Source organism: Esox lucius, chromosome 17 (genome assembly GCF_011004845.1).
Source record: "Esox lucius isolate fEsoLuc1 chromosome 17, fEsoLuc1.pri, whole genome shotgun sequence".
Classification (NCBI taxonomy): Eukaryota; Metazoa; Chordata; class Actinopteri; order Esociformes; family Esocidae; genus Esox; species Esox lucius.
In genome coordinates, this window is record NC_047585.1 from 31,608,521 (window position 1) to 31,623,944 (window position 15,424).

At 43.8% G+C, this 15,424-nt stretch overlaps 1 protein-coding gene and 1 long non-coding RNA gene across 3 annotated transcripts; both read right to left on the reverse strand.

The window, feature by feature from the left end:
* Positions 1-11: 11 nt before the first annotated feature.
* On the reverse strand, positions 12-5,899 carry rnpep (arginyl aminopeptidase (aminopeptidase B)). Of its 2 annotated transcripts, XM_010881126.4 has the most exons (11): positions 5,366-5,897; positions 4,550-4,690; positions 4,103-4,254; positions 3,408-3,524; positions 2,980-3,215; positions 2,613-2,726; positions 1,639-1,751; positions 1,339-1,447; positions 1,033-1,257; positions 760-902; positions 12-562 (listed from the first exon to the last, which is right to left on the reverse strand). In XM_010881126.4, the coding sequence occupies exons 1-11, from the start codon at positions 5,741-5,743 to the stop codon at positions 416-418; spliced, it is 1,875 nt and encodes a 624-aa protein (XP_010879428.1). In that variant the 5' UTR covers positions 5,744-5,897; the 3' UTR covers positions 12-415. The 2 variants fall into 2 exon arrangements, with proteins under 2 accessions (XP_010879428.1, XP_019911397.2); XM_020055838.2 differs by having other exon boundaries at positions 1,033-1,447; positions 5,366-5,899.
* A 4,371-nt stretch (positions 5,900-10,270) lies between these two features.
* Positions 10,271-11,879, reverse strand: LOC114839630. Its single transcript, XR_003782026.2, has 3 exons — positions 11,797-11,879; positions 11,016-11,306; positions 10,271-10,941 (listed from the first exon to the last, which is right to left on the reverse strand). It is a non-coding gene; the product is annotated as an uncharacterized LOC114839630 (long non-coding RNA).
* Positions 11,880-15,424: the final 3,545 nt, after the last annotated feature.

Below are 15,424 nucleotides of genomic sequence, written 5' to 3' on the forward strand. Positions count from 1 at the left end.
AACATTGAATGTAGTTTTGTAGAGGAAAAACCACCAACCACCAATTTACTTGCAAATAATGTAATTTTACAACATGTCTTGAAAAAGCATAAATTCAAAGTAATTCTTACATTTTTCATGTTTATCAAAAATATTGCTTAACAGAAGTTTAGATAAGATATGCCCAAATAGCCTTTCTGTCTGATTTGTATAATGCCAAATAACAACCATACATGTTAAAAAATGTTAAGTGGTCTTATTTTGTTTGTGACCCAAAACACAATATTTGATTTACCACCTGCCATAGCACTGTAAAGGAAAATTAGGCTGTTTGAAAAGTACTGTGACAGCCAATTACTACTCCTTTTCCTCCTATTATATCTCTAGATCATGTTCTGTTACACAAAACCTTTATGTGCAGCTCCTAAAACCGTGCTCAGGTGATTATCTTTTTGACATTTTTGCAGACATTGATATGGAGTTGATGGGAAGTGGCATTGAAGATCTCCGTGGCCAGAGCCCTTGTCTCCTCTGATCCATTCCATAGTGCACGGTACACAGGCAGGGTGTACTTCTGTTTCCCCTGGGACAAATACAATAAACCAATCCGTTTATTCAGGTATTATAGAACAAAAAATATTTTAATATAGTTACCCTCGTACCACTCATTTAATTTAAAAGACACACACAATACACATCCGCTACATCATGTAAAACATGCATGAATACTCCTGTCTGACAAATACTGAGGACAGAGCTGAGCACCAAACAGTTTCTAACCTGGCAGCTTAGGAAGTTGCGCACATGTTGATATCCTGGCTGGTGCTGATTTTTGGCGATGATCTGTGCCCAGCGCAGTCGTAACTCAGCATTGTTCGACTTCACAATGTGAGGGTATTCCCCCTCCAGTTTCTCTATATTACCTTATCAAGGTCAGAGTAAACTTTTACATGACGGGTTTGTACGTTAATTGGTACAAATCACATACTGTGTATCTCGAACAATGACCATACAAGGGCCATTGGTGCAGAAACTGTCACCCTTCTGTCCTACCTCTAGGCAGTGGAGACTTCTCTATGATCTTCTCTAGGAAGTAGGCAGTCTGGTAAGTCTTCCAGGCCTGGATGTTGATCTTCCTAATGCTGGTCATATCGAGCCCCTCGGCACCCCACAGCTCCGAGAGCTGCTCAGCAGGCTTCATCAGGCTCTGGCCGGCTGACAGGTCAGGAAGATAGGGAGGCCAACCAGACACATTGAGCCAAGTATCAAACTCCAGACCTGGAAAATAAAACACAGAGAGAATAAGAGGTCGGTTTCCTGTTACAAACATCCCGCTCAAGCTTCGAGACCGCCTTTCACCCTCAATTTTGTGCACGTCTTTCTTCTTCAGGTCAGGGAAATATTCAAGGTAGAACTCCAGGGCATCCTCTGCCATTATACTGCGGAACTTGAACTTGTCAATGTAAGCCTGTAAAGGAAAACAACAGAATGTCACACTGTTGCCGTCACACCCTACCCCAATGGACCCTTCTAGAAAAAGAAGCTACTACACGAAAGATGCTTGCATTTCTGTCATGCAGTGAATGTTTTTAAATGTTTTATCAAAACAGGGACAGAGTGAGTAAAATAGTTAATATACAGAATTTGAAGTAACAGAACCTTAAGGAAAGCGTCAAAGCGACTCTGCTCTCCAGCCAGGTGGGCCAGGTAGGAGACAAAACAGAAGCCCTTCTCATAAGGCGTCTCATTATATGTGTCATCAGGATCAACACCTGAAATAGGGGAGAACATTTGTTGGTTTAAACCTTTTCACTCATGGACACTGGCCTATATGGACAGCGATTAAAAAAAAAAAAGGAATATGAAAAGAATGAGGGTGGCATGGTAGAAAATTAAAGGGAACAGTTTGGGAAATTACGGTAGAGAATTTAGACCAAATACGAGAACAACAGCTCTCTTAACAAAAAAATAAAATAAAAAAAAACTGATATCTTCTAAGTAACATGATAGAAAGACTCCAGGATAAGGTAGGTAGAACACAGGACAAAAATTGGCAAGGGTTTGAGAAAGACAAGGCACTGGTGCCTCCAAGTGACCAACATAAGAGTGGGTAGTCATTTCAATGTGCTTCTGTCAAAGAAGTGTCAACTAAGAGGTGATCGTTTTGTAATACAACTTTGCATCCAACACCATTACTGTCATTGTTTTTGATAATATAGAAACAAACCTTTATGAATTGTAATCAGGGTCAGTTGACATACATGGACAACTTGTTCTACTACTTACACGTGTAGTTATGATTATACATTGCTAGGCTTTTACAAGGCAATGAGAAAAATACAGGATCTTTCTCTTCGGAAATATCCAGGGTGTGTTATCTTGTAGCTGTTCATGAAACATATTGATTATAAATGTTGACTCTGTATATGACACAGAGCTTTATGATCACAGACATGTGAAGTAGTAATTTAGACTCACAAAAAAGGTTACATTGTAGCCAATACGTTTTCAAAACATTAGTTACATTTGACTATGCCAGTTCTATTAGGTTTGCAGCTACTTAAGCTAACAATACAAGACCTTGGTTGAATTACTAATTAAACCAAAATGTCAGTAAAATGTCAATGTCTGACCTGGTTTGATCTTGACACGCAGTTTGTTTAGAGGGTGGTCCTCTCCGGTGTTGTCCATGTGCTGTCTAAGTAACGCTCTCCCAGTTGCAGCCTCCAGACTAGCGTAGGCCTCTCCTTTAAATAACAACAACAATACAGGCTTTGAGAGGCAGAAGACAGCCGGGTGTGGCCTGTTTACTTTGGAGTCTTAAGGTTTAAATGTTAAGGTTAACTTCCAAACAGAGCTTTGAGACTTGAGGGTGAGCCTGTCGTACTAGAAAATTAGGCAATGTACACTCCGCAGCAAAACCGATTGACAACGTGATATGCTGTGTAGATGTAGACAGGTTTTATGAAATGAATGGTTTTAAATAAATCAGTCTCTTACCATAAATCTCTGTGCACACCCGGCGCTGGGCATACATGGTGAAGCCCTCGTTAAGCCAGAAGTCACCCCAGTTAGCGTTGGTTACCAAGTTACCAAACCAGCTATGGCAGATCTCATGCACAATGACATCAGCCAGGGAGCGGTCTCCGGCCAAGAGGCAGGGGGTGACAAATGTGAGGCAGGGGTTCTCCATACCTCCGAATGGGAATGACGGTGGCATGAACAGCACATCATACCTGAGGGGCAGAACCAAGGATGTAGCTTTTCATCTTAAAACGAAACAAGACATATCCCTGAAAGCTCAACCCAGCGGTGGTCGCCATCCTCTGTAGTCATGGAAAGAGCTGAGAAAAAAAAAATCCTACAGCTCTTTAGAAGCCTTGTTGCTGAATGACCACTCGATATGGTTTATTAGGGATCCACCTCACCTTCCCCAGACGTAGGGTCCAAATAGTTTCTCCCCCACAGCTAGGAACTCCTCTATGACTCCATCATACTCCTCTGTGGCAGCCTGGAGTAGGCATGGCTCTGTCCACACTCTGGTCCTAAAACATACAGAATCACAATCAGACGTACTGGGGAAGGTAAATGTCGTCCACCCATGTTTTGGTGAAAATTCATTGAAACTGTAGGAACAAGTGATCCTTATGCTTCCTCACCACGACTGATGGTTTACTAACTAATACATCACTGATTACAATGACAATCAGGTAGTTAAATGCCATAGGCAAACAGTCATACAATCTTCCATAGCACTAAGTGTGAAGTGCATTTCATACTCAAGTCCAAAGTCCCTTCAAGTTGAATTTTCGCCCTGCCACGTGATTCTCATCTCTTCATGCAGTCTGACCCAAATGTTGCATTTCGAGGGTTGTCGAAGTAGCCAGGTGCTACTAATAATTGCTTTTGACAAATAATGACTGATAATTGAATAATAAACTGTACCTCTATGCTAGAAGAATGTTTTACAGCATCAAAATATTCCACTTGGCCCCAAACAAAAATGGCAAAACTCTCCAGTTATTTAGATGCTCAGCATCCGAGGTCATCCTGGGTGGCAGTCTAGTTATACCTCATTTATAAACACCTTGAGCACAAAAATCAGGGGGCAACAAAGACTCACCGTGGCCCAACCTCAGCAGAGACTAGGTCTCCCACAGCCAAGGCCACCAGGTACGAGGGGATGGGCTGCTCCATAGTGAACAGGAATGTGTTGTCTGCCTTCCTGTGCTCACCCTTACTGGCACTCATAACGGCTGTGAAACCGTCAGGGACCTGGGAGACACAAGAGGGAAGTATTGGGCCAAGTTCAACATGACTGATGACGGTATTATCCATTACTAATATGTTGGTGGTGGATATGATCTATTTTCATAGGGTTGTACTCAAAACAGACAGAGCAAAGCGTGAGGACAAGGGTAACAGAGTCAAAAGGAAGACACAGAAAAGAGTTATCCTGTAAAGACAAATAGAAAGTTGACAGATTACACAGAACACAAGAAAGATGTCTCTATCTGTAGTCCTCCTTCCCTGGACAGTGGATTCAGTCAGACTCGGTCCAAGGGCTCACCTTCACAGAGGCTGAGTAGGTGCTCTTGACAGCTGGCGTATCAAAGCAAGGGAAGAAGGAGCGGTTGAGTACGGCCTGGCCCTGGGTGAAGACGTAGGGTTTGGCCTTCCCAGCCGTCTGCTCTGGTTTCAGCCAGCACACCTAATGGGTCACGGTGGAGGTGGGGGCAGGAGCAGAGAGACCAGTGCTTGAGTGTGGTGATAACGGCACACGTTACCTTCACAACAGCTGAATAGGTGCTTTTAGACATGGGTGTGTGGAAGCCGGGGAACAGGCTCCGATTAAGCACAGGGAAGCCAGAGGTGTAAAGGAAAGGCTTTTTCTCCTCATCAGTCTGGACAGGCTCCAGCCATGACATCTACATGTATATGCTGGATTTAATGAGGGTGGTGCAGGATCTATTATTTTTATAAATTGGCACTCATTTTGAGCACTTACAAATATGTCTTACTAAAATCATGCAGCACTGCAAAACATGAATATAACAAAGTTAAGCAACAGAGTAGAACTATACTTAATGTAAAATGTTAGCCAACAGAGTTTTTTTTAACTGTTTTAAACAATGTCTGTCAATGGCTGAGGTATCTGAGGGAAACAGACTTTGTATCGTGGCTGCTACGTTGAGTGATAGGGGTTTTCGAATCTTACTCTACGAGGTCCGGAGCGTGCTTGTTTTCTGTACTACCTCATCATTAAATTGCACTCAGCTGGTGACCAAGGTCTAAATAAGTAGCAGTGGGGGGAAATTTAGAGCTGGCTTTGAATGCCAGATTTGAATACCCCTGCACTAGATCAATAATTATGTGAACCACATACCCCTGGTCCATCGGATGCAACAAACTGGATCACCACTTGAATATCCTCCTCAATTTTACATGGTGATGGACATTTCACAACCAGTGTGGTGCCATAACTGGTGAAGTTCCGCGTAAGGAATTCTACTTTTACTGAACCCGAATCTTCTTCAGTTCCACAAAAGGACACATCCTGAATGGAGAGAGAAGGGTGAATGTCCATCAGTAGCTCGGTTTGAGAATCTTGGATGCATTTCAGCTGTAGTGTTTCAGTCCCTCTCAAAGTTCTCTGTTCAAAATCCAAGCTTAGATCCAAGTGGAAGTGTTTTATTTTGAATTGACGAAAGCTCGAGGACGTAGATACGTCCTCTGCTAAGTCCGAGTGCAGAGATTCGTCCATATTGAATTAACAGGTAAATGTGTCTTCCTCGAATGATTAGTAAAATGCCATAAGTGGGCGCTATCAAGCCGGGTTGAGGCATAGACTGTATATAAAATGGACGACGCCCTTTCGCTCTTTTCCATTGGTGAAAAATGAAGCCACCAGTGTCCCGATACGGCGCGGACATCTTGGACTTGCGTCTGCGCAGATAGCGATCTTGGGACCAGTCCTGCGCAGTAGTTATGCGCATTAGCGAGCAGGAAGTAAAGCCGTAAAGCCGCGAAATCAACGGCCCCTCCCCTGTACCCCGCCCTCACTCTCCCTCGCAGAATGCGCATACCGTAATCAATCGCAAGTCCAAGTACAGTACAACCTTTGCTTGTTAAACCTAGACGATATGTTATAGCCTAACTTACATCATGTTTAACCTTAATTTAGAATAGGCCTAATACAAAAATAATTGGTAACTTCCAGCTAACAATCCCCTGCTAGCTATTAACATGGCTATTAACGAGGCTTGTTGTCTTTTAGCTAACGTTAGCTAGCCCATTACATTTATTTACTAATTAAATAGCTTATAAATTTAACTTACCGAAAACAATTCAAAGATCGATTGGAAATGCCAGATCGGTTAGCACAATGTACTGCATAACAACCCATTATGTCCGTGTGAAATTATATCAATTATAGAAATTTAGAGATTAAATGTAAAGCTCCAATCTCCTCAGTCCTCCGAAGGAGGATGGCGCTTCAGTGGCTCCTTGGCTCAGATAGCTTTCAATCAAAGCTGTGAATCACGACGTCACACCACCGTTTTTAGAGCATTAAATAACTAACTAAAAACCAACTTATTTTAAAAACAAACTCTTGAATTTACATTAGCGTGATACAAACTACAGTAAATGACAGAAACCAGCTTCGGAAAAAGGATAATTGAAGGGTAATTTAATTGTTTAGTTGTTCTCGCGTCCCATTGAATAACATGGGGAGGGCGGGGTTTATGACCTATACTGGGACCACTCACCAGGGGGCGATCGAGACGTTTTGGCTTCACTTTTCAGGGCTTGTGCGGCACGCTTGGGTTGAGGCAACTACTTAAGTACGTCCGGGTTCAAGAATTTTCGATCCCTTCAGAATAAAAGTCCAGTCGTAGTTGATGCAAAATATATGGAAAGCGCAGCGTCGTATTTTGTACTACACTCTTAAAACAAATGTGTTGAAAACAACACAACATGTGTCATTTTCAACACATGTTCTGATTGTGCTCAGGGACAACACATGTTGTGTTAAATACAACACAGAATATGTGTTGTGAACACACACACACAAATGTGTTACTTTAGTTAACATATTAATGTGTTATTTTTGTATACATCTAACACAACTGTGTGTTATAGATTTTTTTATTTACCATACCATCTTCTTCCGCTTATCCGGGGCCGGGTCGCGGGGGCAGCAGTCTAAGCAGGGATGCCCAGACTTCCCTCTCCCCAGACACTTCCTCCAGCTCTTCCGGGGGGACACCGAGGCGTTCCCAGGCCAGCCGGGAGACATAGTCCCTCCAGCGTGTCCTAGGTCTTCCCCGGGGTCTCCTCCCGCTGGGACGGGACCGGAAACACCTTCCCAGGAAGGCGTTCCGGAGGCATTCCGAAAAAGATGCCCAAGCCACCTCAGCTGACCCCTCTCGATGTGGAGGAGCAGCGGCTCTACTCTGAGCTCCTCCCGGGTGACCGAGCTTCTCACCCTATCTCTAAGGGATCGCCCGGCCACCCTGCGGAGAAAGCTCATTACGGCCGCCTGTATCCGGGATCTTGTCCTTTCGGTCATGACCCAAAGCTCATGACCATAGGTGAGAGTAGGAACGTAGATTGACTGGTAAATCGAGAGCTTCGCCTTGCGGCTCAGCTCTTTCTTCACCACGACAGACCGATACATCGACTGCATTACTGCAGAAGCTGCACCGATCCGTCTGTCAATCTCCCGTTCCATCCTTCCCTCACTCGTGAACAAGACCCCTAGATACTTAAACTCCTTCACTTGAGGCAGGCACTCTCCACCAACCTGAAGTGGGCAAGCCACCCTTTTCCGACTGAGGACCATGGCCTCGGATTTGGAGGTACTGATTTTCATCCCCACCGCTTCACACTCGGCTGCAAACCGTCCCAGCGCATGCTGAAGGTCCTGGTTAGAAGGGGCCAACACGACAACATCATCTGCAAAGAGCAGAGACGAAATTGTGTGGTCCCCAAACCTGACACCCTCCGGCCCCTGGCTGCGCCTAGAAATTCTGTCCATAAAAATTACGAACAGAACCGGTGACAAAGGGCAGCCCTGCCGGAGTCCAACATGCACTGGGAACAAGTCTGACTTACTGCCGGCAATGCGGACCAAGCTCCTGCTTCGGTTGTACAGGGACCTGACAGCCCTTAGCAAAGGACCCAGGACCCCATATTCCCCAAGCACCCTCCACAAGATGCCGCGAGGGACACAGTCGAATGCCTTCTCCAAATCCACAAAACACATGTGGATTGGTTGGGCAAACTCCCATGAACCCTCCAACACCCTGTAGAGGGTATAGAGCTGGTCCAGTGTTCCACAGCCCGGACGAAAACCACACTGTTCCTCCTGAATCCGAGGTTCTACTATCGGCCGTATTCTCCTCTCCAGAACCCTGGCATAGACTTTCCCGGGGAGGCTGAGAAGTGTGATCCCCCTATAGTTGGAACACACCCTCCGGTCTGCCATCCCAGAGGCACTGTCCCCGACCGCCACGCGATGTTGCACAGGCGTGTCAACCAAGACAGCCCCACAACATCCAGAGACTTGAGGTACTCAGGGCGGATCTCATCCACCCCCGGTGCCTTGCCACCGAGGAGTTTCTTGACCACCTCAGTGACTTCAGCCCGGGTGATGGACGAGTCCACCTCTGATACCTCATCCTCTGCTTCCTCAATGGAAGAAGTGACAGCGGGATTGAGGAGATCCTCGAAGTACTCCTTCCACCGCCCGACGACATCCTCAGTTGAGGTCAACAGCTGCCCACCTCTACTGTAAACAGCGTTGGTAGGGCACTGTTTCCCTCTCCTGAGGCGCCGGATGGTTTGCCAGAATCTCTTCGAGGCCAGCCGATAGTCCTTCTCCATGGCCTCACCGAACTCCTCCCAGGCCCGAGTTTTTGCCTCCACAACCACCCGGGCTGCAGCCCGCTTGGCCTGTCGGTACCCGTCAGCTGCGTCAGGAGTCCCACAAGCCAACCAGGCCTGATAGGATTCCTTCTTCAGCTTGACGGCATCCCTTACTTCCGGTGTCCACCACCGGGTTCGGGGATTGCCGCCTCGACAGGCACCGGAGACCTTACGGCCACAGCTCCGAGCGGCCGCTTCGACAATGGCGGTGGAGAACATGGTCCACTCGGACTCAATATCTGCAGCCTCCCTCGGGATCCAGTCGAAGCTCTGCCGGAGGTGGGAGTTGAAGATCTCTCTGACAGGAGACTCGGCCAGACGTTCCCAGCAGACCCTTACAGTACGCTTGGGCCTGCCGAGTCTGTCCAGCTTCTTCCCCCGCCATCGGATCCAACTCACCACCAGGTGGTGATCAGTTGACAGCTCCGCCCCTCTCTTCACCCGAGTGTCCAAGACATACGACCGCAGGTCAGATGAGACGACAACAAAGTCGATCATCGACCTGCGGCCTAGGGTGTCCTGGTGCCACGTGCACTGATGGACACCCTTATGCTTGAACATGGTGTTCGTTATGGACAAACTGTGACTAGCACAGAAGTCCAATAACTGAACACCACTCGGGTTCAGATCAGGGGGGCCGTTCCTCCCAATCACGCCCCTCCAGGTGTCACTGTCGTTGCCCACGTGGGCGTTGAAGTCCCCCAGTAGAACAATAGAGTCCCCAGTCGAAGCACTTTCCAGCACCCCTCCCAGAGACTCCAAGAAGGTCGGGTACTCTGCACTGCCGTTTGGCCCGTAGGCACAAACAACAGTGAGAGACCTATCCCCGACCCGTAGGCGCAGGGAAACGACCCTCTCGTTCACCGGGGTAAACTCCAACACATGGCGGCAGAGCTGGGGAGCTATAAGCAAACCCACACCAGCCCGCCGCCTCTCACCATGGGCAACTCCAGAGTGGTGAAGAGTCCATCCTCTCTCAAGGAGTGTGGTTCCAGAGCCCAAGCCGTGCGTAGAGGTGATCCCGACTACCTCTAATCGGAACCTCTCAACCTCACGCACTAACTCAGGCTCCTTCCCCGCCAGCGAGGTGACATTCCACGTCCCTAGAGCTAGTTTCCGTGTCCAGAGATCGGGTTGTCTAGGCCCCTGCCTTCGACTGCCGCCCGATCCTCTTCGCACCGGCCCCTTATGGTCCCTCCTGTGGGTGGTGAGCCCACGGGAGGGCGGCCCCACGTTTTTCCATTTTTTATTTATTTATTATAAAATATTTATTATAAAATAGTATTAAAAAAGCTAGATCAGAATACAATATGTACAGTTATCATGAAATCACACGGAAACATCAAATACTGTTTACATACTGTTTATTCTGCTTTTTTTCTGGTTTTAACATGGAATTCATTCTGTAAAAAATACTGTTGATAAAAAAAGCATTTCTTAACATTAATGATATAAAACATTCATCAAACACTTTAAATAACATTAATGATATAAAACATTAATCAAACACTTTGAAAATGACAACGTACATCAATTAATATCTGTTATCAACTCATATCTGTTAGGTACTGTAAAATAGACTTCAAATAGAACAAAGTCTGAAACCATTTCCAAAATAAGAAATATCTAGATACAAGATCTACCTTACTTAGGGTGGACAATGAGGCAAATTTCTTCTAGAAACAAACCTTGTTGTATTTAACAAATCACAGGAAACTCATTTAAAAGACAATCAGATCAAATAAGGTGTTTACATGATGTTTTTTTAGTTTGATTGAGCCGTCAATGCGATTATAAAGGTCCATGTAAACAACTAGTGTTGTTTGATGTTATTAATAACTTAAACAGTTATACTCACAATCCATGCTTTTCTACAAGGTCACTCACAGCCACTTTAACAAGTAACTTTCTCAAAGAAATTGACAGTGTCTTTGTGTCTTCATGTTCTCTCAAAATTATAGGGGCCTTTTCCTCGAGCAGCGTCAGCAGACAAGTTGTGATGACAGTCCGGCTTGCATCTGTTGAATGAGACTAAGACAATACATTTATCAATTAAAATGTTTACTTTGACAATAATAAATAGGAAGAGTGAAAACATGACTCACTGGTAATGACTCAAATCTTCCATCTAATGGATCCTGTGTGGTACTAACGTTAGTTTTATAATATATTTGGAATTTGTCAAGCTCCTTCACTTCTGAATTAACATTGATTTCATTAAATTCTTCAAAATCTGTGTCAAATCTCAGTATTCGATCAACAGATACTTGTTGAGAGAGCTCAGTTTTGGCTGAGTTAATCAGTTCTCCAACACTTCCAACTGTGAATAGTTTTGTCAATGAAGACAGTCGCAAGAGAGTAACGTTAAACGTGATTTGCCCCTCGTCTTCCATTACCTAGATAAAAGATATAATAACACCACATTATAATGCTGTAATCATACAAAAGTAATAATTTAATAATGAGAAAATGTAAACGTTAAGTGTAGGAGCGATCAAGAAGTTAAATTTGAAATAGTCAGTGACAAGCAAGGTAAGTTAGCTAACGTTAGCACAAAGTGGCGCGCTTTTTAAACCACACAAAACTATTAGCCACAACGTCCTTTTAACCACTGCATAGTTTTTGGTAAAAGACTGTTAGGAGTTCAAACTTAAGCTGCCATGATGTATATTAACCTTTAAGTCTTAAATCAATAAATCCCTAAACAGCTTGGCAAAGCGTGAGATGTTAGTGCTACACAAAACACATAGTCGGCTACGGAACATGAAAACGGCATAAAAAAGGTTAAAACAAACAAATTATGTTTCCTGGACATTTAACAGAACTATTTCTCATGCTAGGTGGGGAAATATGTATTATTTTACACGTTTAATTAGATTCACTCACCTGAGGCATACATGACGCGTTTCTGATGGCTTGTTAGGTCGGCGCGGCGTCGGTTGGAAAAGAACGCCACTGCGCAGGCGCAGCAACATAATTTGCGTCGTCACAACAGCTGTTTCCCCCCAGCGAGTTAAAATGCTTTTTTCACATTTGCAACCTGATACATAAATCCAATCTTTCAAGTTGACATCGCCCGTTGAGTATTTGCAACAGATTATGTGCCTTTTATATAAGCATATACGACTAAACGTGTTTAACACAGTAATTGTGTAAACAACATTTACACATCATATGTCTGTAGTAACACAAAATGTGTTACAAATCCTTTTACACATATTTTGTGTTAATTTTTAACACATCAATTTTAAGAGTGTAGGTATCATTAAAAAAAAAAACTATTTCATGCATTAAGGATAAATTATAGATATTAAGGTTAGTGTTAACAGGTTAGGGAGCATGGATTTTCAGTTTTTCTGTCTCCAGGATGTGTGTGTTAAAGATATTTTATAACAAAAATATGATATCCACATTTCCAAAGAAAAAGTAGTGAAGCAAAGTGGACACAATCATGCACAAACTAACCCAGTTACTATCAGGCAATATTGGCAGAATGTTGACTTAGGGACTGAACATATAAAAGACAGGTAGATGCTTCAGGTTTATACATCCAATGGTATCTTATTGCATGTAATTTTGTGCCTGTGTCATGATTGACATAGTTTGGACTTGGGAAAGGGATTTGCAACAGAGATAACATAAACAACAAAACAAAGACACACATATCATTATTTGCTTGTATTTTTCTCTTTTTTTATTATAGGGGGATGAAAAATTGATGAAAAAGCCAATTTTGGGACAGATGAAAAACGCAGCCAGGATACTGGGGTAACATCCTTTCTGGAAGTGCTATCCTTTCCCTGATCTCTGTAGGTCAACAATCATGTCTCCTTTCAGCTGGAAGCTCTTTGTTTTACCCATGGAGATGGGTGACCAAAGGATTTCATGTGTAAGACCACATTTATACCCCAGGGAAACAGGAACATGTGAAATGCATCAACACAGTTCCTGGAGACAAAGACCCCAAAATAAGCATTTTAAATGGGTACTTCACCCTGGGGGATCTTAGTTGGTGTGTATCATGTCTGAGAGATTTCTTACACTTAATTGGCCTGGAAGGATTCTTTTTTGTGCAACAGAAAGTGTTGACGGATGAGTGAGATCTGAAAAAGGAATTTAGTCATGTTTTGTTTTTTCGCTAAAACTCCACGTTTGCGCTACAAGGGGATTTTATTTGTAGTTGTGGTTATCCTTAATTGACAGAGCCATCGGATTTTAACAATGTTCCAATCAGCATATACACTGCTTAAAAAGATTAAGGGAACACGTTATCATCATCTTACATCAAGTCAGTTAGACTTCAGGGAATTCATTCTGTCCAGTTAGGAATAATAAGCGATTGTGAATCAATGTCACTTGTTTTGGTGCAAATGAAAGTGACAACAGGTGCACTGGAGATGCAACAGCAAGACAACCCACAAAAAGGGAATGGTTTTGCAGGTGGTGGCCACAGACAATTGCTCTCTTCTTATCCTTCATACATGATTCTTCTCTAGTTTAGCATTTTGCTTGTGTCCTTGCCACTACTGGTAACATGAGGCTGTACTTGAAGCCCATTCAAGTTGCACAGGCAGTCCAACACCTCCACGATGGCACATCCATACGTGCCTTTGATGGGCCATTACATGAGGAGAGCTGGCCAGGGCCATAGAAGGGCATCAACCCAAAAGCAGGACCAGTATCTGCTCCTTTGTGCGAGGAGGAACATTGCCAGAGCCCTACAAAATTACCTTCAGCGAGCTACTGGTGTGCATGTTTCTGACCACACTGTCAGAAACAGACTCCATGAGGGTGGCAAGAGGGCCCAACGTCCCCTAGTGGGACCTGTGCTCACAGCCCAGCACCATTCAGCTCGATTGACAATCGCAAGAGAACACCAGAATTGGCAGGTACGCCATTGGCGCCCCGTTCTCTTCAGATGAGAGCAGGTTCACACTGAGCACATGTGAAAGAGTCTGGAGATGCCATGGTGAACATTATGCTGCCTGCAACATAATTTAGCCAGACCGGTTTGGCAGTGGGTCAGTGATGGTCAGGGGAGGCATATCCTTGAGGGGATGCACAGACCTCCACGTGCTAGCCAACAGTACCTTGACGGCTGTTAGGTACCAGGATGAAATCCTCAGACATTAAGCTTGTGCGGTGGGCCCTGGCCTCAAGTGGCCAGAGTGTGTAAGCAGTTCCTGGATGATGAAGGCATTGATGCCATTGACTGGCCCTCATGTTCCCAGACCTGAATCCAGTTGAGAACCTCAGGTACGTTATGTATTGGTGCATCCGGCGCTATCAAGTAGCGCCACAGACTGTTCAGGAGCTCACTGATGCCCTGATCCAGGTCTGCGAGGAGATCCCCCAGGACACCATCAGTAGTCTCATCAGGAGCATGCCCAGATGTTGTCAGGAGTGCATACAGGCACATAGGGGCCATACACACTACTGAGTGACATTATGAGTTGCCATGAAAAAATTCACACATGTTGGAAGAACCTGTGATTTTAATTGTTTACTTTGATTTTCGTTGTGAGTTTGAATCCAGCCCTCTATTGGTTGGTGATTGTGGTTTCCATTTACCTTTGTTTACGTCATTTTGTTCTCAACAAATTACACAATCTGGGAGAGTGACGTAAACTGTCATCACACCACAACTGAATGACTCAAATGCATTTCGAAGGAAATCAATTCCAAAAATTCACTTTTAAAAAGGCACAGCTGTTAACTGCATTTCAGGTGCAAAACTGTCAAAGGTAAAGAGCGACCACTTTGAAGAATCTAAAATGATGTTTTTTTTTCATGTTTAACACTTTTTTTGGTTACTACATGATTCCATGTGTTGTTTTATAGTTTTGATGTCGTCACTATTATTCTACAATGTGCAATATAGAAAAATATGGAGTAGGTGTCCAAAGTTTTGACAAAACACACATTCCACTTTACATTCTTAGACTTTTGACCTCTGATAATGGGGTTCAGTGTAGCTCACTTGGTTAAAGGATTGTGGGTATGAATTCCACTCGGGGCCAGTACAAAACGTATGAAAATGTATTTAATTTATTGCAGCTTTAGCATTAGGTCCCCAAAGTGGGGTTCCATACAAACTGAATTTAATTTTGCAGTTATGTAACAGATTTTACTGTGCGCTGGGGGATATTCAATGCCTTGGAAATTTTCTGATGTCTTATCCCTGGTGCTTTTGAAGAAATATATTCCAGATTTGGTTTGGATGTTCCTTCATCTTCATGATGTAGCTTTTGTTAGCAATTGTGTTAATCAACTCTGGAGCTTTCCAGAGATAGGTGTATTTAACCTGACATCCTTAATTGCACATAGATGGATTCCATTCAACTCATTAGAGGACTTGTGTCACAGTGAACGGGTGAATATTTAGGAAGTCAATGATTATCTGTTTCACATTTATAATTAATTTAGAAAAAATATATTTTTGACAATATGTACATTTTGTGCTGACTTTTCATTAAATCCTCATGTTGTTACACAATCTGTAGAAAAGTCTGAA